The 18,143-nt window shown below is 35.6% G+C and overlaps 1 protein-coding gene across 10 annotated transcripts in view; it reads right to left on the bottom strand.

The window, feature by feature from the left end:
- Positions 1 to 18,143, bottom strand: part of UTRN (utrophin) — a 576,638-nt gene that overhangs the window by 100,780 nt on the left and 457,715 nt on the right. For all 10 annotated transcript variants that reach the window (XM_050787306.1, XM_050787309.1, XM_050787310.1 and 7 more), the window contains 4 exons: positions 10,666 to 10,934; positions 7,108 to 7,254; positions 4,265 to 4,343; positions 1,078 to 1,138 (listed from right to left, as the gene is read on the bottom strand). In XM_050787306.1, the coding sequence (XP_050643263.1) occupies positions 1,078 to 1,138; positions 4,265 to 4,343; positions 7,108 to 7,254; positions 10,666 to 10,934 (556 nt within the window). The remainder of the gene's footprint in view (positions 1 to 1,077; positions 1,139 to 4,264; positions 4,344 to 7,107; positions 7,255 to 10,665; positions 10,935 to 18,143) is intronic.

An 18,143-nucleotide genomic window follows, 5' to 3' on the forward strand; every position in this document is an offset into this window, starting at 1 on the left:
TCAGACTGAAATAAAAAATTATTAAGAAAAGACTATTTCACTAACATGGACTTCACACAACGTTTTCAGGAAGTATATTGGAAGAGCAGATTATTAGCATTTGCATAGATTTTGGAGATACCACACTCCATGTTAGAAATGATACAAAGGAAACTTGGCCCAGAGATCTTCATCTGACTTACCTGAGGTCACACAGCTAACCTGAGACAGAGCTGTCTCCTGACAATAAGTAAGTGTTGTCATGATTATGATGTTGTTCATCTGACACATAAAATAGGGTGAACTATGACTCATCACTAGAGCACACCGTAAATTAATATCTTTACTAAGTTACACTACAAGGGACTGCAGAAGTAGTATTTTATCATTCTGTTCCATGACAATACATAGCCCTAAGCCAAGGATCAAGGCCTACTAAGAGCCTGTGTAAATTATACAAAACTTATAAAATGTCATATAAGAAGAAGAAACTGTGTGCAAGGAGGAGAAACTAACTGGACAACAAAATCAAAGAATGATGAGCCTATGCTAATAATGCAGATAACTTCTATAAGACAAAGAAAAACTTGACAATATTTAACTTTTTCATGATAAATCATTATTTCCTACTGGTGGAATAAAATAAGAAGAGTATAAGACATTTTTATATGGATTTTCTTGGAGGAGGAAAAATGGCTTAGAATTTGCACAGTTTGGCAAATATCATTGTGTCAAGAGTATTTTGAAATTCTGTCATTTTCTCCAATTTTTTTTTTTTTAATTTTTTAGAGACTGGATCTTACTCTGTTGCCCAGGCTGGAGTACAGTAGAGCCATCATAGCTTATTGTTTGTCTCCAAATATTTTAATCTCTACTTTAAAATATATCAGCTAAACACACCTATATCCCTAACCTAATAAATGAAAAATATAATTATCATGTTAAAACTAGTTTCTTTTTAACATTAAATATATCATAGTTTCCTTCAGATAACAGGACTGAATTCCATTTTTAAAAGTTACGGGGGGAGAAGCCTCTTAAGTTATCAATAAAACATGATTTTCTTGGTATTATAAGGGAGAATTAAAATCAACTTACTTGATGTAATAGGGCACTTTATTATGTGAAATGGATCTTTGCCACGGCAGCTGGACTGATGCTGAGGAAACAAAGGGAGATTATTGGAAACTCTGGAAACCAAAAAGCCTTACACCTTAATGCAAAACAACTGAACATTTTATAGCAAATTCAATGAACTGCTCTGGTTTCTGAGCTGGATTCCTATGATTATGAGATCCACTGGGCCAAACAAAAAATGGCTTTAAGGATTCATTTGAATAAAACAAGAAACAATACAGGTTCAAGGTCTAATGCCAACTAATTTAACCTGTTGATAAAAATACGTTTAAATTTTCAAATGGTGTTGTTTATAAATACTACAGTTTAAACCTTAGTGCCATCTGGAAACTGTACTCCATATATATTTTTGATAAAACCAAAATTAATTTTACCTGGTATATCCAGATTAAAAATGAGATTTTTGAAGACTGAATTTTCCAGATGACTAATAACATTCTTTACTTTGCATCATAGTCACAGGAGGAGCTATTGAGTACAGATGGCATTTAAATATATTCAATTCTACAAAATTTAAAAAGAGGAAATTTAAAAATAGGCAAAAAGTTGTGAAGAACTAAGGCAATCGTCTAGGCAGAAAAATCCCAATTTCTTACTTTCATCTGAAACACATAGAGAGCCCAGTCTCCTACTTTTGCACTAGACCTTACTATGATTGAGATTTTATGGGGGTTTTTAATTGAGGTACTTTTTTTTTTTTTCAATTCTAGTTACTTCTTACATATAAAAAATACTTTATTCCTACATTAACCAATTATTTTAAGACTTATTTAAGAAGAATAGTACATGTGAATTTAGTGCCATAACAGAATTTTGCTAAATGAACAAATACCAACATTCAGATAATACTTTGAATTTTCATACTTTGCAAATATCATCAGATCCTCATGTAGCCAGTTGTCACCAATACTTTTTTTCTCAATTTCATGTCACATTAATATCTTACAACTATTCAGCATTCTAAACTTTGTCAAGCATTTTCAAATATATCTTTTTGGTAAGGAAGCCAGCAAGATACACGTTAAAGTTCCATTTGATAGATGAGGAACTAAATGCGTAGAGATAAAATAACTTGCGCAAAGAGTGATAGCCAGTAAATAAATGGTCGAGCTCAGATGTGATCTCAATTTCTGAATATCAGTTGAGCAATTTTTCTACTCAACAATTCTTCCTCTCTTTATAAAAGGCAAATATTCTTTTCTCAATCTATGCCCACCAAAGTATAAAAAAGGGATGAAAATGAGGAAGTAGGTACATTATATTTCTCATTAGAGCCAACCTCATTTCAGTGTTGGCACCAGGCTAACAGGTCAGTTTTTATTTTGTGCCTAACTAAACAGGCTTCTTTTATAACCATGGCTAAAGTCCAAGAAATATAATAAAGCCAAAGATTCCAAGCAGAAAAGGATAACAATTATTAAATTTATTAATTGGGACTTTGTTTATACTTCTCCACTCATTTTAATAATTGTTTTGATTTGAATAACTTCCACCTCCTTGGACTCTCAGTGTTAGATAATACAAGGCCATGTATTTGACTTGCACGAAATGTGTGTAAATTTCACAATATTTCACTTCCAAAAGAATATGTGCTTGATTTCTACTATGACAGTGATTGCTAGGTGAAAGTGTAGCATTTCATCAATATTAAAGATAACTGATACTTAGAACTGCAAATACAGTCTCAATTATTTTGTAAACTCCTCTTTCATTTGATCTTGGTACATAGTTTTACATTTTGAGAAACTGAGCTTTAGAAATCTGGAATACTTAATATCTAATAAGTATACAGCAAACCTATTTACTTCATCAACGTTGATGGTATCTGGACTTTAAAAATGTGTCCTGGCATCTAGATACACAGTATATTCCAGCAAGGCCTATACCACTCAAAGATTAACTAGCTAAGGTCTAAGGTTTGTGAAACAGAAAAACTATATGGTGTTGAGGTAGGGGTGGGGGCAGGGAGGACAGTGAGAGGTAGAGAGGTACAGGGCAGGAAGGGGCAGGAAATGACTGATTAAGATTCTTGAAATTGTAAAAGAAAAGCCCAACCTTTAACTGAGGTAAGGCAGTTTATTAATAGTGACAAAAAGATTAAGAGGAAATATAATGTAATCACTTTAGTTAGAAGATATAGTATTTTTTAGCTATTTCTATGGTTATAGTTGCAAAAAACTGTCATGATTGAGAAACAAGCTTTGTCCTAAGTTTTAAAGTTTACTTAAATTGAATTAAATGAAACAAATTTGCTTTCTTACATATATTTGCCAGAGGAAATGAAAGGAAAGGAATTAATATTTACTGAAAGCATTTGTGTCAAGAACTGTGCTAGGTGCTTTGTGTAATTGGATATGCCTTGTCACTGAGTTCTCAAAACAATCAGAAGAAATAGGTAATATGGTATTTTAAGACACAGAAATCAACCTTCAGAAATTCACAGGTCTGGTAAGCGGCAGAATGAATGTTTAAACTCAATCTGTTTGACTATAAATCCTACATTCTTTAGTATCCTCAGCAGTGAATGATAAATAAAGTAGAAGCTCAAATTGTTTATTCAAGATCTCAAGAATAGTCTATAAATTAAAAAATTCCAGTTGAAAAATATTACATAAAATTCTACATAGGTGGTTTGGCTACATATGCAATACTTGAATAGAAGAAAAACTAAATATAATTGCAGTGAGCCTAATAAATCAAAATCTTCCCACTTAAAGATTTATGGGGAGTGATTTTTTTACTTTAAAAGTTGAAGGTGTATTTTAAATAAGCACTTTTTAAGCAGAAAAATTAATTTAAAATCTTAAAATACAAAACTGATTTCTTTATTATGAAAAAGTTCACAATCTTCGCCTATGACACAGCAATGATGATATGATACTATGTTAGTTATCATAACAGACATTCCAATGAAAACCCATAGCTAAAGATGAATTCATTTCTGTTCCACCTTGAAGACTTCTCAGTTGTCATTACATTAATACAAATAATAACCATTAAGCAATATTTTCATTGATGTTAGTACCTCCTTACATGCATCTATCTAAATAAACATATTGATAGCAAGGAATACAGCTTCTTCAATTAAAGTGAAAGAAAATGCTAATTCATTCAATTAATGCGATCAGTCCAGTTTATTAGTACTTACTAGAGAGAAAATGCTGAGAGGATGGTCCAAAATCTCTGTGGGCTTCCTGAAGCTGTTTAAGGCGATCATCCACAGAAACCTGTACACATGCACATGTGAGACAGAGGAAATAATTTAATTCTGAAACAATAACTTTAATAATATCTTTGCTTTAAAGACTATAATAAATGATGCTATTGCCCAGGATATGATTGTTTATATAGGCTCCTTCTCTGTCTCTGGTATCAGAGTAATGGTTAAAAAAAAAAAAAAAAAAAAAAAAAAAAAAAAGACTCCTGGCCTCAAATAAGAGTAAACAGAGTCAGGCACTCTTCTAAGCAATTTATAGAAATTAACGCTTTAGTCTTCATAATAACTGTAAAAGTTATTTTAATCATCGTCTTACAGATTAAGAAACTAAAACACAAAGAGGTACCCAAGGACATAAAGCTAGTGAGTGGCAACACTCCTGTTTGTATTTTGGTCATACAGTGCCAGAATCTGTGCCCTAACTGTTACTCTGCATTGCCTCTAAGGCAGTACATTATCTCTAAAGCCTCTAAAGTCAAAATGTGGTCATGGAATCAGTGACTACTCATCTCTCTTTTGTAAGGAAGATGGTACAAAGTGTTATAGGGAGCAAATGAACAAGAAGCCTAGGAAACTAGATAGTTAGATAATAGATATATATATATATGGTGAGAGAGAGAGAGAGAAATAGACAGTACATAGATAGTGGATAGTTAGAAGGATAGAGTGAGGTGGTAGAAGATAAACAGAAAATGAAAAGACATGTGAGTATGCAACATCTTATTTTCCTCCAAATTTATATCTGATCATCTCTACTTGGGGTTGAGACATATATTTAAGTTTGTACAGGCATATTAATGTACTCTCCATATTTTTTCATATACATTTTTGGGTTTGGTTTTGTTTTGTTTGTAAAGACAGAGTCTCACTATGTTGCCCAGGCTGGAGTTCAGTGGCATGATTATGGCTCACTGTAGCCACGAGTTCGTGGGCTCAAGCAATCCTCCCACCTTAGCCTCCCAGGTAGCTGGGACTACACGCATGTGCAATCACACTGGGTTAAGTTTTTTTTTTTTTTTTTTTTTTTGGTAGAGACAAGGTCTCACTATGCTGCCAGGTTGGATACTCTACATCTTTTATCCACATCTTTCTTTTTGTTTTCTTTTTAGAGACACGGTCTCACTCTGTTGCTCAGGCTGGAGTGCAGTGGCACAAACATAGCTCCCTGTACCCTTGAACTCCTAGCCTCAAGTGGGCCTCCCACTTCAGTCTCTCAAGCAGTTAAGACTACAGGCGCACACTACCACACCCAGCTAATTTTTTCAATTTTTATTTTGTAGAGACAGGCTTTTCCTGCGTTGCACAGGCTGGTCTCAAACTTCTGACCTCAAGCGACCCTCTCACCTCAGCCTCACAAAATGTTGGGATGACAGGCATGAGCCACCATGCCCAGCCTTTGTAAAATACACATTCTATAGTTAGTTATCTGCATTATGAAAATGTAAAGGGTTACTAAACTGAGAAACTAAATGCAAATCAATAACAACTGCACACAGCCTACTGACATTTCCATTTCCTTTTCCTAGCCTTGGTCATGTAATGCTAGTTATTGTTCCACTTAAAAGGACAACCTCATTTGCAGCTGTCCTTAAATGAAACTGTGTATGTCTGGTTCCCTGGACAGCACTAGTTCCTCCTGGTTAGCTATTTAAATTGCATTAGTATGCACTTTGTTCATTAAGGCCTAAAAGCATTCAAATGCCACACTTTATGAGTAAAGAAAATATTACTCCTGTAATTCAACAGTGTTGCCCACCAGCATAGATTTTTCTCTTCTTATCCAACCAGCAACTAACATCTGAGCGCTAGAGGTTACCAGGATCATAGAGAAGGATGACAGAATACATATCTTCTTTCAAGTATAACATATTCCCTGACTTCTAATTGGAATGGTGATAACAGAAATAGAATGGTAAGTAAATCAAGATGGATCATAAGAATCATCACATGAAGATAATGAATTAGAGAAACAAAGCAGAAGAAAAAAAAAGAATAAAGAGCAAATATTTCTGTGTTCCACCCACTAGAAAAACATGTATACATTTAACAGATTTTGCTTTACTAATCCTAGGTTATTAACACTCTTTTCAAAGACTGAGATTGTAAAATATTATACACTAATTTCTTCTTCAATTTCATTAAGAAAATATGAACGATTGAGTGCTTGGATATTTGAATTAATTCAGCAAATCTATTATATGATAAAATATTATCTCTCTCAAATGTTTGTATGCGCTATATCAAAACTGCATATTTAAATAAGGTCTGGAGTCATTAAACCAACTGCATTCGCTGAAATCTGAGAACTAAAGGTAAACACCACTGGTATAAATATGCTATCTTGAAAAAAATAAGAGAGATATTTAAATAGCAACCAGTTAGAAGAAAAACAATAGAGACTTTCCTAATTTTTCAAAATGAAACAAAAAAATACATGACGAAAGTAAGAAAAATGACTCCTTTATGAGCCATTATGTGAAAAATGTTTCTGTGACCTAACACAGGTTTCAATTACTGTGATTTATTTAACCTTTTGCAATTTTCCACAAATATCATATGAATAGTACACCAAAAAATTGAATTAAACTCTATAAATAAAGAGGCCTTTAGGTTCAAGATACTGAAAGACAAATACCTGATGTCATCACATGCTAAATTCATTATCAAATACCATCAATAAAGAAAGAGAAAACGGTGAGTAGTAGAATAGTGAGGTAGGGTTTAAAGGCCACCCAAGGTGTAAGCCTGCATTACAAAAGGGAATAAGCTGACACCTGTAACAGTTTCCATCGCATATTAAGGTCATCTAGCTGGCGAGACATCTTTAGAGAGGGATGCAGGTCAAGTGGAGACAGCTGACTGGATAAATCATTCACTGTTTTAACTTTTAAGTTGATTGGCGCAATTTCTTCTCTAAATGCCTAGAAGAAAAGAACCAAAAATATATTATTGGAAAAGAATATAACAAAAGCTGGTACAGCTGATCCTTGAATAACTTAGATCTGAACTGCATGGGTCCACGTATGCACAGATTTTTCTCAACCAAACTGCCTGGGTCCACTTATGCACAGAGTTTTTTCAATCAAACATATGGAAAATACAGTATTTGCAGGATGTGAGACTCACGTATATATGGAGAGCTGACTTTTCGTACATGCAGGTTCCATGGGGAAATGTGGGACTTGAAGTATGCATGAATTTTGGTATATGTGGGGTCCTGGAACTCTACTTCCAAATAAATGGCAAGGCCATCTCAGAGGAAATCAACTACAGTTGCCCACTCAACAACAGCTGACTTAATTCAGGTCTTCGGTAACTTGGATGAAGAACCAAAAAGTCACTGTTTATTACCCAAAGAATGTAAATAAGTGTGTGAAGAGAAAAATAATTCAAACTTATTTAAATGATTATGTATTTCCTTTCATGCTTTTTATTATATGCAGTTTACTCTGGAAAATGTTTGCCATTATTTTCTACTTTACTGATATCTAATGTTGATTCTATCTTTAGTTTGTATTCATATTTTCTTTTTATTCTGTTTTAACATAGCTACCGTAATATTTTTTCACCAAATCCAACAACTTGATTTTAACATGTTTCCACTTAAAATTAAGTTAGAAAGTGGCCAGCAGAAACAACATTCCTAACCATGAAACCAATGCCTATTACAGACTCAAGAGGTAAGATCTATCCCTGTCCAAATCATTTATAATCATTCTGTGGTTAGGCCTTGGGCAGGAAGAGTGGAGTCTACAGGAAAAAAGGTAAATGAGTCTTAGAATTGACAAATGCCACCTCTGAGCAAGGTCTAGAATCATCAAAACAACTCACTAAGAACACTCAGAAATTGTAATTATGAGCATCCATATTCTTGACGTCCCCAATGAAGAATGGAAGCTGCTTGGGAACAGACGCTCACTATTCAGTACAGGACATGCAATCCAAAAGAGACAGAATTAATTTCTATTGACAAAGGCCCACAAAATTATATTTGAGCAATATTTAAGCTAAAACAGAATGGAGAACAGAACTGGGATACTAAAGGAAAACAGTTTAAGTTTAAATTGGCCGCAAAATTATAGTTAATAATGTTCCAAACTTAAATTAGAAGTAGTAGGGATGGGGGTAGGGGGTGGGATAGCATTAGGAGATACACCTAATGTAAATGACGAGTTAATGGGTGCAGCACACCAACATGGCACATGTATACATATGTAACAAACCGGCACATTGTGCACATGTACCCTAGAACTTAAAGTATATATAAAAAAAGTAGTAGGTGTTGTAAACATCCCATTAGCTTTGGCCCTCAGGTTTCATCATTTCTACATTGTCCACTCTTTAAGTAGGGAGGCTCTTTAAGAGACTAGGGTCAGCGTAAGAACTATGAATGTTGGAACTTTGAAGTCAACATGTGTACCAACATTTCAAAGACAGGGTAGAAGAAGGGAAGCATACAAATTCATGGGAATTGCTGCAATATGGAAGGAGAAGAAGAGCTGAGGTAGTTTTTCTCCATTGCTGTAGATTTGGCATTTTAATAGATGACAGAATGTGCACACACAAGCCAACACACAAATACAATTAAATAAGAAGAGCAGTTGTATGGTAACAGAGACATTATAAGTGTAAACAATTCACAATTAATATAGAAGCACAGGGAAGGAGGAGGTGTGGGTTAGGGTGGGCAAAGGGAATGTTTCACTCTGGACTTTGAAAAGGCCGGGGTCCCTCAGCTTCAATTTGAGAACAATTACAGAATTCAAATCCTTCAAGGTTTCTTCAGTCATGATTTTAACTGTATGCATTAATATTCTCTCCATGGGTAGGTACCTTGGAGGACTCAAGAACTGTAATTAGCTTTTAAAATCAACATCTTTTTATTTTTTATCTATTAAAGATTAAAAATGAAATGCTAGAAAATGTTTTGAGATGCATATAATTTCAAATAATAGCCTATTTTATTTCAAAAGATAGTAAACTTTAAAACAATAGAATATAACTTCAAGACAGGCTTTAAAAATCTTTTGGAACAAAAAAGAAATTTAAATTTTTCCTCTCCAAAAATAATGTTTCTCTATATAAGCCACAGGTTAAAACATTTTAAAAGCTTTGACAAACAAGGTCTTTGGTTTTCGTTTTTCATTTTATGGTCAGGTGTTATATGGCAATGAGGAGTCTTTGTATCAAGAAAGTTTATCTTTTGTTTTTGAAGAGCTTCCAAATTAAGGGGCTTGAGATAAAGCAAGTTTTAAAATGGTTTCAGAACTGCTGTGTGTTCTAGTATAAAGAACCAATTTATCATGTTATGACTGCACTTTCCTATAACAGAATAAGAGACTATGTGGCCTTCCTTGCCATAAAAACAGAACATCTGCTAGTATCAAAGGTGCTAACTGGCAGTCTGTTGGCAGGTGTGACTCCTAAGCCCTTCTCCTGCCAGAAGGTGTGTACTCTGTAAGTAAGAATGATTAACGATAATTTCAGGGAGTTGACATAATCTGATTATCCCCAAGGATTTTGTTTTCCAGTTGCTTTGACATATTTAATAATATTTAGCAAAATTCAGTACTTATTTTTATCTGACTACACTGTCAATGAGATTTGGTGTACACTTTAAATCATCTCTTATATCTCTTATTATCTAAATTTTATTAACTTTTTTTTCTGAAGCTGTTCTAGAATATGGAGACCAAAGGGGAGGTAACCATAGGTCTAACATCCATAGCTTTGGTCAATTCCTGACTACAAACAGAATTTATAGCTAAACTAATTCTTCATTAATATACAAAAAGATGCAATTTATAGATGAGAGTTCCCAGTAAAAGAGTGTGCTTTTGATTAAATTTCTATCTCCAACCACCAATTTACAAGAGATATAGAGTAGAGAGGAACCTGGAGACTATACCATATGGACACAACTCTGCAAAATCCAGGCTCTGGGAATCAATACAAAACAAACAATGCAGTGTCTTTAACAAATAAACTGAAAAGAAAAGAAAAAAGGAAGAGAGGGGAAATCTGGAGATTAAAAATATTTTTTAAAAATAGGGAAACCTAATCTATATTTTCTAGAGATGCAGAGTTGGATAAAAAATAAAAATAAATGTAAATTATCATAAAAGTTGCATTAGTTGTTATTTCGGGGCAGGAGGTTCCAATGGTGAGGGTCATATGGAAGGCATCTGTCCTGACTCCTGATGGGTGAGGCTGCAGCAGTGTTGGCTTTGTAACAATCCCTTATAACAATTTATATGTGCGGCTCTCTTCATTTATGTTATATTTAACAAGAAAACATTTCTTAAAAATCTTTCAAAGACAATGATGCTGACCATGATTTTTTCAATGTGATCCTGCAGCGAGTCAATGAGTAAGTCTCCCACGGGCTTCCAGCCATTGCGCACGGACTCTGCCTCCTTCATGTCAGCGTCCAGGTCGTCCATAGCTCCCTGCAGGTCTCTGAGTTTCTCCAATGCCTTGTCCACTTGCTTTTGCCAATTGCTAGTTACAGCATTTAGACTTTCCCATTTTTCTTTGACTTCAGAAGACTGTTTGCGCATGGCTTTGGCAATCTTTTGGGCTTTCTCCTCAGGAGTCAATTCTGTGATTAAAAAAAAGAAAAAGAATAATTTGGATGTCTGATTGTATATTCTTAATAGCCAAGCGTGAGTGTTACCATAGCTACTGAGGTATACAGAGAAAAAGTAAGAAAAAATTAATCTAGGATAAAAATTGTCCAGGTTAAGAAAAAAATTCTCCATACTTCATCCATGAATTCTCTACTACACCTAATCATACACTCAAAAGGAGAATAAAATAGTTACTGAGATTAGTAAATTGACCTGATTTTTGAATTTTAACGTATTTGTAAAGCCACTGAAATCTAAGAAGATAACACAAGAAATAAACCAATTTTTCTTTATCATAAATTTAGTTACACAAAATCCAAAGACACTTTTTAATTTTAGTATTCTCAAGATAAATGGTAAGTATAATTAATGAAGAATGACTATAAATTATAAGCAAAAACTCTCAGAAAATAAGATTAATTTATTTTGTTTCTAAAAATAAATAACTGAAGACAAATAACGTACCTTAGATAGTGGTCATCTCTAAGGCTGCTTGGCAGTTTCTTTTTAATAAAGGGCATCATCTGCAGCCCACAAACATTTTAGCAGGAAGATAGCAAGATTTCAAGGACCACCCTAAGTATGTAACAGAACAAGGGGGCTTCCACAATGCCTGAAATAAACTTTTTTCAGATAAAAATAGCAGGCATAACACATGGACAGGCCACAGGATGTGGGCTGGAACCGTCCAGAGGAGAAGCAAAGGATACAGACAGAAATCAAAGTCAAGTTCAAAGCCAAGGGTCAGAAATATAAGAGATGGGGAGCTGGTAAAGCAAGGGCAGAGAAACGCGGTCAACACTGAGGGGAAATTCTCAAGACAGCTTAGAAAGGTCTCCAGCACAGTTCCACACTCCTGGGACTTCACTATCTTCTACACCTTAAAATACCTCCTTTCCTATCTAGCTGGTCTGATGGTGGTATCTAACCGTCCGCTGCAAATAAAGAGGCAGTGCAATCGACATAAACTGTACATTAATTTGAGACAGAAAACACATTCTTCTTTGTGATAACATCTCATCTTTCAGTACACAGCACATTAGCAATTTCCACTTCACCTCAAAATGTTCCAAATCACTTGGAAAATGATCATCATAAGATGAACTTCATCATAAAATGCACAGAAGCGAGCTCTCCTAAACCGTAACTTTCATCCTCAGTGTAAATTGTTCTGCCTGACTTTATTTAAATATTACATAAAAGCCAAGTCAAGGGTGGTGGAACACATATGTTTGTCTCTCTAAATTTCCAAAAAAATCTAGACATTGATATTTAGCAACCACAGAACCACGAGTTGTGCCGCTTAAGTGGTGGAAGTCTACAGGGAAACTTCAAAAATCTCTTGGCAGCTGAATTGAAGGAAAGAAGAGAAAACATCACAATCGATAGATAGGCTGAACATACCAGTACAAGATAAATAAAGAAAATAAGTGAATTAGAGGCCAGGTGTGGCGACTCATGCCTGTAATCCCAGCACTTTGGGAGGCTGAGGTTGGTGGATCACCTGAGGCCAGGAGTTGACCAGCCTGGCCAACATGACGAAATCCCGTCTCTACTAAAAATATAAAAATTAGCCAGGCGTGGTGGTGGGTGCCTGTAATCCCAGCTACTCAGGAGGCTGGGCCAGGAGAATTGCTTGAATCCAGGAGATGGAGGTTGCAGTGAGTGGACACAGTGCCATTGCACTCCAGCCTGGGTGACAGAGTTGAGACTCTGTCTCAAAAAAAATAAAAATAAATAAAAAATAAAAAAAATAAGTGAATTAGAGAAACAGGTTCAAGTAACCATCAAGGAGCCCAGAGAAAAGCCCTAAAACATGCAACATGTCAGGATTGCAAAGGCTTCTGAGAAGGAAACTCTCTGAAGGCCGGTGTATCATTAGAAAGGCAAACTTTATTTAAATCTTTATACCTGCAAGATATCTAGGCCAAGCACAGTGGCTCACACCTGTAATCCCTGAACTTTGGCAGGAGGTCAAGGCGGGTGGATTACCTGAGGTCAGGAGTTTGAGACCAGCCTGGCCAACATGATGGAAACCCCGTCTCTATTAAAAATAAAAATAAATTAGCTGGGTATGGTGGCGCACGCCTGTAGTCCCAGCTACTCAGGAGGCTGAGGCAGGAGAATCGCTTGACCCTGGGAGGCAGAGGTTGCAATGAGCTGATATTGTGCCACTGTACTCCAGCCTGGGCAACAAGAGCAAAACTCCATCTCAGAAAAAAAAAAAAAGATATCTAAAAAATGATATATAATACTTACATTGCATACATTTTATATAAATATAAAATGCTATACCTAAGATGAAAAAAATCATTCTTAGTCTCATGAGGTGGTAACTTTTATGATTAAACACCTGTGTTTGTTAATAAGTTACTTGGGCTTTTTCAAAAATATATCTTAAGCATGGACTACTGTAAAAAAAAAAATACTCATTTCAGAACGGACAACTTAATTATGGTAATTTTCCTCAGATAAAGTAAAAACTCATTCTGTCAGACATTAAATAACCTGGCACAGGGAGGCCCATGGGTTCTTTGTCTTGTGAGAAAACATCATCTAGTGCCTCTGACATTTTTGTCTTTCCTTAATGTAAAAATCTATTGATTGAGCAGTCCTTGTGCAGTATTTCTTACATAATCCCCACTCAAGTAGCTACTCAGAAGAAAAGAAAAGTTCTATGTTCAATCACCATCTGTCTGCCAGAAAGGAAACATTAACGAATCACTTTTGAGTCAAAATAAGAGATTCCCAATGCAGCAACAATCTCAGCTGAATGCATACTTTAAGCCAAGCACAGAGCAAAGTAAAAAACAAAACAAAAACGTTCTAGAAGTCTGTGAGACACATAAGAAGAAGCAACATGTGAAATATGAAGGTATGACTATTTAGGGTAAAATAAATAAATAAATAAATAAATAAATAAATAAATTCAAACATCCAAAAAGCAGAAAAAAAATGAAAAAAAAAAAAAGGAAATGATTGCATTCTTAAAAAAATAAAGTCCTCTCATTTGAAAATCATAGGACAAATGCTACTTGAGAATTTCTGAATAAGTATTCTGTGGTAAATGCTAAAGCCCACCTACACGAGTAGAGAATCTTCTCCACCAGTGAAGAACCCTGGTGTCATATTAGAAACGACCCTCACAGTGAGGGATTGAGTGAGTTTTTAAGGCTAATAATCCAGGGGCCCTCCCCCAAAAGATAATGATTTGGTCAGCGTAAGGTCTGCCATGGATAGATACCAAAGCTCCCCAGGTGGTTCTAACAGGTTATCAGGATGGAATGCAGCTAGCCTATTGGCACGTAAATTGATTTCTCTGGACCATGTAGCTGAAGCTCATCGGACATTTTCACTCCATTGGGTTCCTGGGTCAACCCCACACAGAGCACAGTCCCTAAATACTGGAGGGACTGTGAGCAAATGAAGCTCAGTGATAAGAGGGTAATCTAATTTGCATTGAGAAAGGTGTAATAGAGGCTAATGCTAGAGACAGAGGAAACAGCAGGAGAAAACCAAATAAATTTGCTAGCAATTCTGAGACCAGAAGACTTTTTTTTCCTATGTCACTTTCCTACTCTCTAAAGTGTGTGTGTGTGTGTGTATGTGTGTGTGTGTGTGTGTGTGTGTGTGTGTGTGTACCCTGTCACTCTCCATTCTCCTCCCTTCAGGTCTTCCCATTGAACTGGCCAAAATTTGAGGGTAGAATTATATTTTAATTTTTATTACATACATATACCCTCAGCTACGTAGAAGAAAATATATATATTTATGTATAATATACATAAGTAAAATTATGTATATATTATATATAATTATATATATATATACACACACACACACACACCATTTTTTTTTTTTTTTTTTTTTTTTTTTGAGACGGAGTCTCGCTCTGTCGCCCAGGCTGGAGTGCAGTGGCCGGATCTCAGCTCACTGCAAGCTCCGCCTCCCGGGTTCACGCCATTCTCCGGCCTCAGCCTCCCGAGTAGCTGGGACTACAGGCGCCCGCCACCTCGCCCGGCTAGTTTTTTGTATTTCTTAATAGAGACGGGGTTTCACCGTGTTAACCAGGATGGTTTCGATCTCCTGACCTCGTGATCCGCCCGTCTCGGCCTCCCAAAGTGCTGGGATTACAGGCTTGAGCCACCGCGCCCGGCCACCATTTTTCTTTAGTCACGGTCTTGCTCTGTTGCCCCAGTTGAAGTGCAGTAACATGAGCATGGCTCACAGCATCAAACTCCTTGGATCAAGTGATCTTCCCACCTCAGCTTTCTGAGTAGCTGGGATCACAGTTACGTGCCACAGTGGCCAGCTAATTTTTTTTTTTTTTTTTTTTTAGGGATGAGATCTCACTATGTTACCCAGGCTGGTCTCAAACTTCTGGCCTCATGTGATCCTCCCACCTCAGTCTCCAAAAAGGTCTACGATTACAGGCATAAGCCACTGCACCTGGCCTCTTACTTAAACTTTTATATTTATTATATATTTATACAATATGAACATTATAGTTATTTTATATTCATATTTTATAATTTTAAACGTCAATTTATTTATTGCATTACAAATCTATTTAAGGGAGCACAGATAATTATCTTTTAGAAAGAAGAAACAGGAAGAAGACAAAGGAAGAGAGGAAAAAGGAAAGATTAATCCTGATGTTTTCTGTCATCCAACTACCTTTACTTCTTCAAATATGCAAATTAGTGGCACAGCATTTATGCCACACTCTCCTTTATACCATGAGGAAAAAGACTATAATATACGTCACTAGAATGCAGGTGAAAAACCAAAGCTGGACCATGAACAGAGACTAGGATTTGGAATCAGTCCTGCTCCCATTTTGCCCATTGCTCCTAGGCCAGTTACTTGACCTGCCCAAGCCCAGTTTTATCAAGTGCAAACCCTATTTTCTCATGCTAGAAAAATATTTCAAGAGTCTATTTTACCTCAATTCAATTATTTAAGAAGGTGTAGCCTCTGTACATCTCAAAGAAATCTTAATAGTAGAGGGGAAAAAAAAACCTTCCTTTGAGTGCTCATGTAAAGCTATCTTTTAAATTTTAAAAATGAAACTATGTTTCTCCCATGAAATAATGATAGAAATTTATTAGAATTAGCCCATGTTATTGTTTAATAAACATTTCCCATATGTATTGTATTTTTTTTCTCAATTATGATATCAACATTTATAATCTCCATTGTGGCTTTTCTACTCTTAGGTTTTAAAGCCCAATGTCATGAATGTTTTCTTTCTTTTCATATTGATTTTACAGTAGCCAGTCTAGAGACTGGTGTGTCCTCAGTATATAATTGCTTAAATGAATTGGACTGAATAGAATTTTTAGCGCTCCTTTTTATTGAGAACATTCAATTTTACACTTTTAAGTGGACATATTTTCACGTCATTTTTCTTCCTCTTTCTCACATCTGTGTAAAACACTTATAAAAAACTATCATGAAATAGAAGGATCAACCTTACAAAGTCATTTCAAGTATGGTAATTCCAAATACCTTATTTATACTATTTGCTTTTTTGCATGTATCTAAAATCATATTGTTTTATTCTACCAAAAGATGAAAAGGAAATATTAAAACAATCAAGCAAAGAAAAAAATTCACAACTGGCATTTTTACTGCTGGACAATTTGATAGAAGAAAAGATTAGGAGATTGTATGCCAGTTCTAATACTAACTAGTTACATAATCCTAGATATATTCCTTGTCTCTTTCAACCTCAATTAATACATAGAAAAGTACTGGCACATGTGTGGCACACAGTAGGCTCTTGAGGAAGGTTACTCTTCCATTCCTTTTTAATATTTTATAACTAGCTCTGGGAGGTTTAGATATCTGTAGAGATTTTCATGTAAGCAAACCAGGTTGATTAGCCAATAAGAACTCAAGGGAAAAGACTTGACTTGCTCTCTCTCAATCTCTCTCTCTCTTTACCCCCCCTCCTATTTCTCTCTCTCTTTTCTCATGACCAAAAGATGTTTCTGATGAAAATATTGGGAAATACATTATTTCCTAATTTTCTGATTAAGTGATTAAGATCCATTTAGTAACTCTGAAATGTTCAATCAGTGTTTGAGAGGGCCCTGACCATTTCCTACTCTGTACAATAACTGATGACAGCCACTCATTATGAGCCAGATTACAAGTACATCATCAAGTGCCATGGCTGATTAGTGCTTCTAATTATGTCAATCTAATAAATTATAAGGATGAGAATAACAAGAGGCTACTCAGAGCAGATTCACCTGTTAATATGCAGCCTAAATCTTTCAATATGGATATGATAAAGACGGCATGGAGTCATCCATGCTGCCAGTGGACTTCTCAAATTCTTTTTTTTAAAGAAAAAAGAACATAGATATATTTAGAGAACATCAAGACCTCAAAAGTAAATAGACTTAGGGACTACCTTCCACAAATATTAAATGCAAGTTATTAAGAGAGGGGACACAAATGGAGGGGAACTCAGAATACAAAACACACTGTGGAGGGAGCTACATGGCACCACTGACCTGAAGTCAATAGAGGCAGAATTGGAGTCCAAATATATTCAAGGTTTACTCTCCCTGTGAAATGGCCAAAGTAAGTAAGCCCAGCATTGAGTGGAGGAAGAAACAGGGCCCAACCACTAGACAGACACAACTCCAAGGAAAGAAGCAAGAAGATCAAAGAGTCCCTGGAACAGACAATCACAGCCTCACTAAGCAACCTGAGATCTTTCCATTTTCTTCATTCAGGAATAATCCCTGAATTTTCTCCAAGTAGTGGCAGTTTTGCGATTTATTCAAATTAATTCATTTGGGCTGGACGTCAACAGATGGGTCACTGGGGGCAGGCGGGTGGCAACAAAAGGAAAAAGGAAAAGCTGAGAATGTTTCAGAAGGAAAAATACATCTGTTTTGCCCACTACTGTATCCCGAGTATCTAGAACACTCCCTTGCAAATGGTAGGCACTCAAAACGTACTTGTTAAATGCACAAATCAATCTCTGTACAATATCTTTAACTAGAAAAAGAAAATAAAAAAGAAAATTCTCCCCTTTCTCCTTCAAGAATCAAAGGACAGGAGATTTAGATTCAAAGTCTTTTATTTCTTGCCACACAACTGCCCATCTCTCCCAAGGCTGCTTGCCAGCTAAACACAGCCCCTAGTGATTGATCGAGCTA

Source organism: Macaca thibetana, chromosome 4, assembly GCF_024542745.1.
Source record: "Macaca thibetana thibetana isolate TM-01 chromosome 4, ASM2454274v1, whole genome shotgun sequence".
Classification (NCBI taxonomy): domain Eukaryota; kingdom Metazoa; phylum Chordata; class Mammalia; order Primates; family Cercopithecidae; genus Macaca; species Macaca thibetana.